Source organism: Podarcis melisellensis (genome assembly GCF_964234715.1).
Source record: "Podarcis melisellensis genome assembly, chromosome: 8".
Classification (NCBI taxonomy): Eukaryota; Metazoa; Chordata; class Lepidosauria; order Squamata; family Lacertidae; genus Podarcis; species Podarcis melisellensis.
The window spans coordinates 50683191-50696457 of record NC_138540.1 but is presented as its reverse complement, the minus strand read 5'-3'; the positions used below and the strand labels follow the sequence as shown (position 1 = coordinate 50696457).

Here is a 13267-nt window from a genome sequence, read left to right as displayed (position 1 = left end):
TTGCTAACACTTTAGACTCTGCACAGAGTATTTTGGGTAAGAGTTAGAAGGTAAGACACAAAATCAGTGTGGAAGTGATGGGACTATGCTGACAGACCATTAGCAGCACTATACAAAGACAACAACAGGCCCTACCACTGAACATGGTGCTCTCCAGATGCTGCTGAACTCCCAACTCCCATCAGCCTCAGCCAGTAAGGACAATTGTTAGAGATGATAACAGTTGTAGCCCAGGAACATCTGGAGGACCACAGATCCTCCATCCTAGCCTTAAGTTTTTTTGCTCTTTGAAAGATAAGTTGTTCTTGGAGGAGCTGAGGGCTCAACATGAATTTAAAGAATTCAAGCACAAACAGAACTTTATGTTCAACAGCAGGTAAAAGCTGTAGCTGAACACATGCCATCTGCTATTTTGATGAACAATTTCCTTTATCACTTGGTAGAAGAGCTTCCTAGTAATTTTGTCCTGAGCAGATAGGAACTCACGGCGTACTCATAGTTTGCCTTGCAGCTATGTTTCCAAAGTATTGTTTGACATAAGCTCTTAGGACAGATTAAAAAGAAAAAAAGGTACATTGGAAATTTTAGTCAATAATCCCTTTTCAGAGGCAATGAAAACCAGCAGCTCTGAGGAGTTGCTGACACAAAATACACTGAATTAAATAACATATATCCAAGTGTATATTTGAAGTATCCTCTCTCATTTCTGCACTGGTGCCTTCCTTTCTTTTCTTTACTTAATATAGATTTTTGCAAGCCATTGAGCTTAATTCCAAACTAAACGTCTTACAGGCTACTAACATTGTTTCAAGAAAATTGAATCCACGATCAACAAGGATTTACCCATGTTAAACTTGTTGGGTTGTATTCAACATTAGTCATACACTGAGCAGACCAACCAAAATTAATGGACATGGCTAAATTAGATTAATTTTAGTAATCCTAGTTTGAGTATAGTTTAGTTGTACAGAATCCAAAGTGTACTGCTGCACATTTTTCTTAGCATGGTGATGTCAATATTCAGTTGTCCACCTACCCACAGTCGCAAGTATGAAGTCTTACTAAATTTATATGGATTAGAAGCCAGATGAGACACACACACACACACACACAGAGAGAGAGAGAGAGAGAGAGAGAGAGAGAGAGAGAGAGAGAGAAAACTTGTTCTGTACTTTGGTTGGTTTTCTAGCAAGCAACAAGCTGCTGCAAGTATGTAGGGCACATTCCTGCCAAATTGTTAGCCTATGTCACGGTAACATGCGGAAGCGTGAATCTGTAGGAATTCTTGGGCACAACCATGATGTAACCCCTGTAGAGCTGAATTGCAACGATGAACTCCAAAAACAAGAAGAAAAAAGAGAAGAGCTCCATTTTCAGGATTTGGGGAATGACCCAGAATTTAAAGAAAACTAGGTTTTGGTCCATTAAAAAACAAACAAACACCTACAGCACAATTCCATGTTTGATTACTCAAGAACTCCACTCTGTTTAGTGGACTTCTTCCCAAGTACAGGACTGCTGCGTTAATAGTCAAGATCAGAGGACAGGTATTACTAACAGCTATGAGTTTGGAACTTAAAAGAGTTTTTTAAAAAAATGTAACTCAGCATAGCAGAGGGCAGACACAACATTACTACCAGTTATGAAGTGTTCAAACATACACAAACACACAGCAGTGAACATATGCACACAGGATTCATATTAGTAAACACAAAACAGTTAAAGTACCTTATACAGTTTGTAAACCAACCATATGTGGTCAATTACATTCAGTGGAGGTGACTTGAATGTCAGTTTCTCCTACCCACACATAACTTAATCCTCAAAGAAAAGAGAGTTTGAGAACAGCACTCAATGGTTTGATTTATCAGGACCCTGAAACAGAGAACACAATTCTGCACAAGTCTGTGTTTCGACTGAACTGAACTGTGACTCCATTGTATTCCAGGCCAAGTCAGCCAACAAAAAGTCATCCATAGCAGTCTGAGTCTCATTGCTAGTAAGAAATAAACTGCCAAGGGTTTCAAAGCAGCTATCCATGGTCTGTGTTTCAGCACTATTCAGCTGGACTTTGCTTTCTGCCATTTGGTTAGAGGAATTTTTTGCAGGAAAATGCACTTCTGTTTGTGTTTCTGTATCAGATGAGTCTGTGCTCATAGAGAAGGTAGACTGTTTCAAGATGCTCCCCAAAGGCAAATAGGGGCTGTCTAAAAAGAAATTTAAGTCTGTCTGGGTCTGTGTGTCAAACATCTCCAAACCTAAGAAATTGGGATTACCCCTGCAGCTATAGGACTGGGTGGCATTATCTGAAAATAAATCTGTCTGGGTTTCAATATCTAGTAACTCCAAGACTGGCTCAGAGTTCAGCTGGGTCTCTTCTGTTTGTGTCTGGATATTGGAGGCTGTGAAGAAATCCTCAATGTCAAAATCAATTCCTGTGTTCTGCGTAGGGCCAGAAGGCAAGGGTGTGCCAGCATGCGAGCTAGTGTCAGTCAAAAGACTACGGTTATCCAATGACTGACCCGCTGTGTTAGTAGAAAAAATAGTTTCAAGATCGTTCAGTAACTCCATTGTCTGGGTCTGATTGTCTGTCATAACCTGCTGTGGGAGAATATTATTTTGTGCACTGAAGCTGATAACTGGCTCACACTTAGTGTCTGGACTCAAAGATTTGCAGCTTCCTCTTTGCAGCAGACTTTGACCCAGGCCTGCAGCCATCAAGTTGCTGCCTGGAAGTCCCACTGTGGCTGAATCACTGAATGATGAACTAACACTGTCAAAAATGTCATTGCACATTACAGCCTGGTCCATTTGTACTCTCCCATCAATATCTTTCTGCGACCTATTGGTCTGAGTCTCCCGAGAAATTCCACATGACTGAAAGCAAGCCTGTGCAAGTGCATCTGTCTGAGCAGCTATGGAAGAAGTCAACTTTGAACTGGGTAACAGTGTCTGTGTCTGCACATTAATTGGCAACAAAACCTGAGAGCTGAACGTCAGGTCTGTTTGAGAACAAGAGGACACCGATGAATCAGGAGTCCAGGCTGCAGATGTCACAAAGTTCTGCGAAATATAAGATAAGTCCGTCTGCACATTTGTTGAACAAATCCCGTTCTTGTAGCATATGGCTTCCAGATCTTGGATTGTATTATCTGATGCCCCTTTACCCAAATTGACCTGGATACCTGTGCTGACTGGCTCAACACTGCCAGCATTTTTGGTTTTTGAAAGGGGCAAGGTGCTTTTAAATGCAAGTGTTTCAGCCTCCAGTCCTGGTATCATAAATCCTACCGGCAGAGGCATTAGGTGAACAGTACTCATAACAGAGCCTTTGTCATCAACGGCAACTACAACGGGTTTGACAGAAGAGTCTGGTGCTGATACAAAGATAGGCAATTGAGTAAGCTGCATTACAGGGAGTTTAACCAAAGCCACTTTTGGCTTTGGCAGAAGCAACTTTGGTGAATTTTTTGGCTGCGTTTGTGTTTGCTTAGTAGTATAGGAACAGCTAGAATCTTCAAAGGAAGCTGCTGGCTTCATCTCAGAGGTTTCCAAGTCTTTAGTGCTAGTACATCTGGTCTGGACACTGGCAGAAGCTCCTTTAACTTTTTCTCCCACCAACTGATTGGATACAGAGGTTTCAATTTTCCTTTTCTTACTTGGTGGATCCCTGTAAATATTACAAAATCTTTGACTAGGTACAGCTGTAGCACATATTCTTTCATTCCCTCCAAATCTTTCCCACCCCACCACTTTTACCATTTCTATAACAGACTTTAGAATAATTTGAATTGTTTGCCTTGAAAGCATACTTAGAGAAATAAAAATAGTAACACACTGAAGTAAGGTAAGGTTAAGCAGAAAACTGCATTGCTGGGTAAATAAATCAGAGTTACAGTTAAACTCTGTGCCTAGGTTATCCAACCAAAGCATAATCTTACAGCAGTTTAGCAGCCAACAATGCTGACCTAAAAGTAAAACTTGCACTGTAATTCCACACAGTCTATAGTACTGTGCACTAAGCATTTTGATAAAGGACTTCAAAAGCAGTAGTCACCCCGCCTCCCCACATTGGATGGAAATGCATTCTGAATTCTTAGATAGTTCAAACACAATCACTTTTACTGGTGGCAGCATGTTGGATAATAATTGATTGTATAAAAGCCTGGAAAAATCCATGCCTCTTTAGTTATCCTTAAAAAAAATTGTTGGTAAGATAAGGGAAGCTGTCCAGTGGCAGTGATCTTCACAGAATGGTGTTAGAACTCCTCCACCTTCCAATGTTTTAAGGCAAATATATGTGCACATATATGAAACAGTTAACAAAGAAAAAATGTTGCCCTTACCTATGTTCAACAGGGATCTCATGCTGTGTCCTATAAATATGAGACAATAATGCTGTCCTGCTAGCATAGGGGCATCCACAAGTACACTGGAAAGACTTGCCACAGTCCTCACTATGTCGCTTCAGATCCCATATGGTGCCATAGGAATTGCTGCATTTATCACATTTATGCTTCTTTTCAGCATGCATTTTCATAAAATGCTGAAATATAAAAACAAAAGTTAGGTAAGTTATAGGAAACTGCCTTGGACAGCACTGGTTCATCTAGGTCAGTATTGTCTACACTGACTGGCAGAGGCTTCAGGATTTCAGACTGGTCTTTTTCTGAGCCCTACCTGGAGATGACAGTGCTCTGTCACTGAGCGATAGTCCTTCCCAAACAAAAGAAAGTGCAAGACAAGGCACTTTTAAGCATGCCTTCAACAACTGAATTTTCCATAGTTTTTGATGCATTTTCATGCATTTTAAAATGACTGACTGGAGTTGATAGAGGGGGTTCAAGATTTTTCTGGAATTCCTGAAAATGGTTAAAACATGGGAATGAAAGTCCACATGCGCTATCTTGCTGCAACTCAACTGACTTTCAACAATTCCACTAGCTTAACTTTCAAAAGATATTAAGAATCAGAGAATGCATTTCTTAGAAGATCCAGACCGCTGACATTCAGCCTGCATGAAGTTAGCAGTTAAGGTTCTCAATAATCTACACAGGCCCATTATAAGTTTTACACAGTTATGTACTTCTGGGGGAAAGAGGGCATATTACAGAGAGTTAAGTCAAAGAAGTAATTGAATTAACTACTCAGAAATCTACAGCAAAATTACCCTCCGATTTGCTCCTTTCATTGTCAGCTACTGAAGGCACATCTCAGCACATTTAGTAAGTTTAATTTTCTAACGAAAGAGTAGCATGTATAAAACCTGTGCAATGATGCTGCAGGCTCCCTAGTTCCATGAGAGCTCTTTCCCAACACACTAATCCCATAAACAATAGAAACTGACAATATGTATACCATTATGATTACAATGGTATACGTTTACACAGAAATCTTGCAATTCAGAAAGATGCATGGCTCTTGAATAAGATGTTCCATATAAATTATATTGTTCTATTTATTGAATAATGCAGTTAGAATACATACCTGTCTTACAAGAGAAAATTGTGAAAAAGGCCTTTCTGGTCCTCTAGGGCAACCTTCAATAGGACAGCAGTAGTATTTCTGTGGCGTTTTCAAGTCTTTCCTTATTGCAGGATTTATTTTTCCATCCTGTAGGAGAAGAATATTATTAAATTGTATCTAATGTTTGGGGTTCAGAAGTATCTGGAATACAAATAAAGCTTGTCTTTATACAGCATTTTGCCTGCCTGCATACTGAAGAGACTCTCCACTTGAAACTTCTGTACATGTTTCAGTTATTCCCTATATGGAATAAAAACTTTAGGTAGTTTACATCCCAGCTCACTCTAATTGCCTAGATTATGTGACAGGTAGTTGATTATTCACTAACCCAGTTTGGGTCAATCCTGGCTAAATAAGCAGAGGTATGTACAAGGCTTTTGCTCATGTGCTCCATCTCATGTGCTCTGATTTAGAGAAACCGTCCTGGTTTCTGATTTGATCCCAGAATGTCCTGCTTTTCCTTAGGATGTCCCTGTTTTCACTGGAGAAATGTTGGAGGGTATGGTATGGAGTTATCTACCCCCCGAGCTGTCTGAAGGCAAATACTGTATAGGGAAGGTTTAATGTTTCATTATGTTTTCATATATGTTGGAAGCTGCCCAGAGTGGCTGAGGCAACCCAGTAAGATGTGTGGGGTATAAATAGTAAAATTATCATTATGGAATGGTATCTGTGTGTATCTGAAGAAGTGTGCATTCACACGAAAGCTCATACCAAGAACTAACTTAGTTGGTCTTTAAGGTGCTACTGGAAGGAATTTTTTTTGTTTTGATTATGGAATGGGATGTCCCTATTTTCATTGGAGAAATATTGGAGGGTATGCTATCCTCATGCTGCCCCTTTTTTCCTTGGCACGCTGTGAGAAGCAAGGCAATTTTCAATTAACGATAGGTCCCAGTAACACAGTTACAATGTTCCCAACCACCCAGGATTTTAAACCATGGTTTGAAAATGTTCCAAATCTGAGACAACCAGTTTCCTAGTGCTAGTGTAATAAGAGTAGATGAAGAATTCTGGGGTTAATTTTGGGGCACCAAGAAGGAGGGAAGGGTGTGTGTGGACACAAGGCTTATTCACATCTGGGCTTGTTAAACTATGAAGATATGATTGAGTGAACACTGTCCCTTAGGAAACAGAAACATTTTGCAGAAAACATTATGCTGAACTATTAGACCAACCAATTTAGAACCAAACATCTAAAAGCAAGAGAGTGTAATATTAAATTCAAAACAAACTGAAGCTAAGGAGACTAGTGCTATACCAATGACTTGTGATGTCAGAGCCATGAACCAGATCAAGGAACCACTGATTGCTCCAGTCTCTCCATAGCTGAACTCGAGCAGGTTTTTGAGCATACTGTGATTCAGAGCAAGCATGGACAAAAACACAGAATAATGAGCATATTATTTCCTATAATATTATATTAAAAAACGCAAAGTTTCTGGCACTTCTGGTTGGAAAGATTTGCTTGAAATATGCGTGGATATGGCTCCTAAAATCTCACAAGCCAGAAGGAAATCAGTAGGATTTCCAGTAGCTTTGAGATAGGGCTTAATTCCAGTAGTTTGGGGACAGGGATTCAGTGCCCAACATTACAAAATAGTTTGATTGCAGAAGTATATGGGTGTGGTTCAATTAATACAAAGAGACAGCTTTCCTTGGTGTAAAATTTGGACTGCAGAACTTTTAAAGGCTTTTAAAAGTGTGGCATTCTCTTTATACATTAAGGTCCCCAAGCATTCGTAATCCAAGGCTTTCCAAACCAGCTGAATTAGATACATGCTCAGACTGGCTGGAGTGTAAGTTTCATCATCGGTGCCCAACCTCTTCTCTAACTTCTTTTTATCTTCCCTTTCAAAAAGGAGTGGGGAAAGTGTGAGAGAACAGCCTAGAGATGCTAAAACCTGAAATGCAACGATTCAGTCCTGAAGAATGCAGGAAGACTCTCTCTACTCTTCAGGCCCTTCCTACCCTTCTGTTAATAAACAGTAGTGGTAGCGTATATAAATCCCTAGGAATGAAAAATATTTTCCATCTTTAAGCAAAAGAATCTTTAAAAACAACAAAAAGCTGCCAGCATTTATTTATTACATTTTTCATCTCAGGCTTCCACCCATCCATTTTATCTTCACAACTACTACATGAAGTATGTTAGGCTGAAGAATAATGACTGCCTCAAGGTCACCTAGTGAGATCCATGGATGAGTGGTGACTTAAAACTGGCTCACAGACCCAGTGACTGGAGTCTTCCTGTTAATTTTACAGAGCTCAGTTTCCCCATATACAATGCAAGTCTCACTTCAAAATTCACTCACAAGGGTATACAGATTTCCATATACAGTGGTACCTCAGGTTAAGTACTTAATTGGTTCTGGAGGTCCATTCTTAACCTGAAACTGTTCTTAACCTGAAGCACCACTTTAGCTAACGGGGCCTCCTGCTGTCGCCGCGCCGCCGGAGCATGATTTCTGTTCTCATCCTGAAGCAAAGTTCTTAACCCAAGGTACTATTTCTGGGTTAGCAGAGTCTGTAACCTGAAGCGTATGTAACCTGAGGTACCACTGTACTCATAGTTTTAAAGCAGTATCAGGTATCTTACTGTCTACTGTAATATTGGCACTAAAATATAGAATACCATTTTGAGAAAACTCTTTGTTGGTTGGAGCAAAAATAAGTCTGAAAAGATATCTCTGAGGTAAAAGCCCAACATGCCCATTATGTCACCCTGGGATATGTAAAGGGATGAGGAGACATTACAAGAAGTCCAAGTAGGACCTGTTGCAATATTATTGTCACATTACTTCAAAATCTTAATTAAGTCAGTACTTTCCAAACAAAGTATCTGGCTGCGAGATGGAGGACATTGTTTTAGAAACACTCGTTTTGCTCTAAATAGCTACAGCTTCCCACCAGAGGTTTTATCAAGCACTTCTGGAAGGGATTTGGAGGAAGCCGCCAGCCTCTTCCCATTAAAGGTCACATTTCAAATTTGGAAAGAGATTAAAACTTAAATAATATTATCGACAAAGTACAATCAGAAGCAGGAACCCAACCATAAAGGCAGTAGCAAAGATGTGAGTAGTTCATTTAAATACCAGGATTTTGAAAACAGCACCATGGGCTTGGGCACAAAGCTCATTTTCAAGTTAAACACAAGAGAAGAGAAAGTTACGGGAGAAAAGAAAGATTAGCGGTAGGGATTCTGGCTTTGGTGAGAGGAGGTTTCCTTGCTTAGCCTGAAATACACAGAGCAGCTGAAGGAATCTGTAATTACCGTTAAGTACAGTGAGCCTTTCCTAGCTACAGTGACTAGGTTACTAGGGTTTCAGGCTAGGTCTGGGAAGGTTATGAAGTTGTCCTTACCTGGGGCATACTCAGAGATTTTAAGAAAAGTACAGTGGTACCTTGGTTCTCAACATCTTGGTACTCAAACAACTTGGAACCCAAACACTGCAAACCCAGCAGTAAGTGTTCTGGTTTGCGAATTTTTTTTGGAAGCTGAACATGCTCCGTTTTGAGTGCCACACTTTTGTTTTGAGTGTTATGCTGAGGTCTGTCTGTTTTTGCTATTTATTTTGCATTTTTGTAGCTCTTTTTTGTTTTGATTTTGTGACAGTGTGGAACCCAGTTCAGCTACTGATTGATTGGTTGTGTGACTGCAGTACATTGATTATTGCTTTCATTTTATGGATCAATGATATCATTAGATAGTAAAATTAATGTTAAATTACTGTTTTAGGGGTTGTTTTTAAAAGTCTGGAATGGATTAATCCATTTTGCATTACTTTCTATGGGAAAGCGTGCTTTGGTTTTGGAACGCTTTGGTTTTGGAACGGACTTCCGGAATGGATTAAGTTTGAGAACCAAGGTACCACTGTACAGAGTGAATTTGTGGAATGAAAGAGCACATAGGTTGCGATAAAGCAATGTAGATGGTGAGGGGATACTGCTCATCGAACCTAGAAAGCTTAGATGAAGTACAGTTTCAGAGCTTAGGAAGGGATTTCTAAATATTTTAAATGGGGATGCTCTTGCCTGATTTTAACAACAGCACAGCTTGGCGGGCAGGATGTTTGGCTGGAGTGAGGAATCAGGAAGAGCTGCAACAAGGCCAAATGAAGCTGCAACATGTATCAGTGAGCCATAGTAGTTGAAGGATTCTGAGAGTCTGAAGAAACCCTGACCTGCACCTAGTACATTTATATAAGAGCCTACTGAGGACTCTGATAAGAAACAGATTTTAGGGTGGGTTTATTATTTGGCCCTTCAAGAGGCGCCTCCTCATATTTGCTTACAGAAAAAGCTTTTTAGTGTGTGAGAGAGTGTACAGAGGATCATAGTGAGGGGATTTGTCAGATGCTTATGGTGAGGGTCACAGATTAGTGGTACCACTACTTGTCTCCTTTTTGCACAAAGACATATCATCATATGGGGCTAAATAGGTGGCGGCAGCAGCAAGTGTCTGGAAGGTCCAGTTCAAATTATGTAGTCACTTGAGACTTCTAGTTCGGGCTTTGGTTGTAAACCTGCTAACTATGAGGGAGCAAGATCAGTGGTTCTCCAATATTACAGGCAAGCCTTCCCCAGCCCTGTTACTCAAACAACCCTTTACAGTGGTACCTCGGGTTACATACGCTTCAGGTTACAGACTCTGCTAACTCAGAAATAGTACCTCGGGTTAAGAATTTTGCTTCAGGATGAGAACAGAAATCGTGCTCCGGTGGCGCGGGAGGCCCCATTAGCTAAAGTGGTGCTTCAGGTTAAGAACAGTTTCAGGTTAAGAACGGACCTCCAGAACGAATTAAGTACTTAGCCTGAGGTACCACTGCACTTATGTTACACATTGTTCTAGGTCAAGCAGAATGTGTGGTGGATGGTTACCAATCACGGTATGTATTGCAACTCTGTGAATGAATGGTTAGAATGGATATTTTCTGCTGAAAAATTACTAAAGGAAAGGAAGTAGGATGGCAGCTGAGCTGAACTGCTGAGTATCACAAATGAACAAAGCATTAGAATTCTGCCTCTACTACAGAATCATTATGAAGCTACCGTTAAGAATCCACAATAAGAGCCACAGTCCTTGGAAGTCACAGGCTAACCTATGATTAACAGAAATTCCAGAAGCATGAGAGGAAAATAACATTCCAGGGATAGCTGGTACCCAGTCTTCCCCAGGAAGAACAGAAAACATCCTGATAATGCCGAAGTTACTTGCAATTATGACGCCAATCAACCAAGTTACGAACTAGAGAATTTTGGGAAGTACTAAGTGAAGAGACAAAGAGGCTCAGATGATCAAGTTATTGAGGGATAAAAGGTATTAGAGGGACAGAACCATTTAGGGAAGGGCAAGATCTCTGCAGTGTAAAGCTTCCACCACAAACCCCACTCCATCACAGAGTGTTTGTGAGTGTATGAGACCTCTCTAACTTTGATTTCAATAAACCCAGTGTTTTGCCTCTCCCCTATAAGACCCTCACTAACTTATTTCAGACTGAGTATAGTCTGACTATACTCCCAACAATACTGATGATTGAACCTGAAACCTTCTACATTCAAAGCATATGAAATGAGGTTACAGTGGGTTGGGTTTCCATGGGTCTTCTCTGAGTAGAACTAACCTTGGATACAGCCCATTATACTGACTCAAAGGACACAGTATGGCACTTTCATATACCATATTCATATGATTTAGATCAGGAATGGCAATGTGGTGGCCACCAGTTGTTATGGACTACGATCCCCCCATAATATCTGATCACTGGCCATGATGGCTGGGGCTGATGGTGGCAGCTGTAGTCTAAAATGTCTAGAGGGCACCATGTTGGCTACTCCCAGTCTTACACCAATGGTTATCTAATTCAGTATTTTCTATCTTGACCGGCCACAGGTCTCTCGGATCTCAAGGATAATTATTTCCCAATAAGATACTTTTAACTGGAAGTGCGAGTATTGAACAAGGAATCTTCTACATGAGCAACTAGGAAGCTACCTCACACCAAATCTGATTAAATGGTTCATCCAGCCCAGTATCATCTGCCACAACTAGCAGAAATTGAATCTTGTCCCAAGACTAAACCTGGGGCTTTATGCATGCAAAGGATGTGCATCACTTTAGCTATGGGCCCTCCCTAACATTTGCTTTTTTAAAAAAGGTATTTTATTACCATGATTGTATGGCATCCTGGCAGCTTTGCTAAATATGCCTGAAACCTTTAAATAAAGCTAAGAAGTGATTGTGAGTGGGAAAGGGAGTCTCTGAGGTTTGATTTAACATTGTACTGGCATACCACTTTTCAAGCAAAGAAAACGAGCTCAAAGTGGCTCACAACAACAGCAGAGCATTAAAAAGATATTAAGAATCCCACTGGAGGGAGGGAGGGGAAAGGGGTATCTGAGGTAAATCAACCAAAAGGGGGTGGGGTGCAGAGAATAGGAAAAGGGCTTTTGTTGCTGTGATTATTATTAATAAATGAATGTCTATAGCTACCAGTTAATAATTATTGCCTGGGGTACGAGGAGGGGCTGAATATTATAATTAATAATTGAATTTTGTCAGCTACCCATCAATAACTACGACTTGGGAACGTTGTGAACAAACCGATGCTGGAAGGGAGTGATTATTAAGATTAACATTTGAATTCAGATAGCTGCCATCAATGAAAATAATTGAATTCTGATAGCTACCCATCAGTAGTACATTGTTACCTGGGAAGCTTATAAAGAAAGCGAATGCTAAAAAGTGAAACCTCTCTCTGGCGCGCCTCTGGAGGGAGAGGGAAGGCGCTCGGTCCCCGGAGGAGCGGGAGAGGGGAGGGCGCCGCCGCCGCTTACCTGCTGCTGCTGCACGCCGTGGGCCTTGCTGAGGTGCATGCTCAGCGCCGGCGGGTTGGGCAGCACTTTGCCGCAGCCGGGCACCGTGCACAGGATGTTGCTCCTGACGGCCCGCGAGAGCTCCGTCACCGAGGGCCTCACCAGCTCCCACGGGCTCGACGGCCGCTCGCGGGGGCCGCGCGGCGCCGAGCGCGGAGGGCGGCCGAGCCCCAGGCCCAGGCCGGGCCGCCGAGCGGGCTGCGCCCGTGACACGGCTGCTGCGGCTCCTCCTGCCGCCGCCGCCGCTGCTGCTGCCGTAGCCGCCATGTTGCTCTCGGCCGTTCCCGATCCGCCGACCGGCGGGGCACTTCCGGTGGCGGGAGGAGAGGGAGAAAGAGCGTGGAAGGGAACTCGGCGGAGAGACTGACAGGCAGCTCATACATATTTATACCTGGCGTTTTCCATATTCATGAGGGGCCCGCGTTCTACGAAACAAGTCCCACACCCAGTTTGCTCCTAGTGCCTTCCAGATATTATCCGCGGCTGGAAATAAAAGTAGACCAGCATTTTCTATCTCTCCATTTGTAAAATGGAATATGGCTTATTGATAAGAATGTGGACAAAACAGGGTGGTGGTCCGTCCCCCCCATTCAGCAGTTGCATATGAAAGATCTTGGGTTCTGAGGCCTGACCGCAACTGAGAACAGATAGGTAGAAATTCTTTTGTTATTTGCAAAAGAAATTCTTTTGTTATTTGCAACTTGTGTACATCCATGGGCGTAGCCAGGATTTATGTTGGGGGGGGCAGGCTTCATGTTAGGGGGCAAATCCTCAGTTTATTAACCCCTGCCGACGCCCATGTGTACATCCTCAGATGAACTCAATCCCATTTTACACAGGGACAAAGCGCAAAAAAAGTATGAAT

General features: G+C 41.7%; 2 protein-coding genes across 2 annotated transcripts in view; one reads left to right on the top strand and one right to left on the bottom strand.

Annotated features, from left to right (window-relative positions):
* Positions 1-1676: 1676 nt before the first annotated feature.
* On the bottom strand, positions 1677-12542 carry ATMIN (ATM interactor). The gene is made up of 4 exons (XM_081920299.1): positions 12364-12542; positions 5488-5613; positions 4347-4546; positions 1677-3670 (listed from the first exon to the last, which is right to left on the bottom strand). The coding sequence occupies exons 1-4, from the start codon at positions 12400-12402 to the stop codon at positions 1852-1854; spliced, it is 2184 nt and encodes a 727-aa protein (XP_081776425.1). The 5' UTR covers positions 12403-12542; the 3' UTR covers positions 1677-1851.
* Positions 7203-13267, top strand: part of CMC2 (C-X9-C motif containing 2) — a 32063-nt gene continuing 25998 nt past the window's right edge. Inside the window, exon 1 of the mRNA XM_081920464.1 lies at positions 7203-7212. The gene's annotated coding sequence lies outside the window, so the exon portion shown is untranslated. The remainder of the gene's footprint in view (positions 7213-13267) is intronic.

Coding starts and splice junctions, on each gene's coding strand:
- ATMIN (XM_081920299.1), bottom strand. CDS start 12,402: ATGCACCTCAGCAAGGCCCACGGCGTGCAGCAGCAGCAG. Junction 5,614..12,363: donor ACGGCGTGCAGCAGCAGCAG/GTAAGCGGCGGC, acceptor CTTCTCCTACAG/GATGGAAAAATAAATCCTGC. Junction 3,671..4,346: donor GAGATCCCTGTTGAACATAG/GTAAGGGCAACA, acceptor TAATATTTACAG/GGATCCACCAAGTAAGAAAA.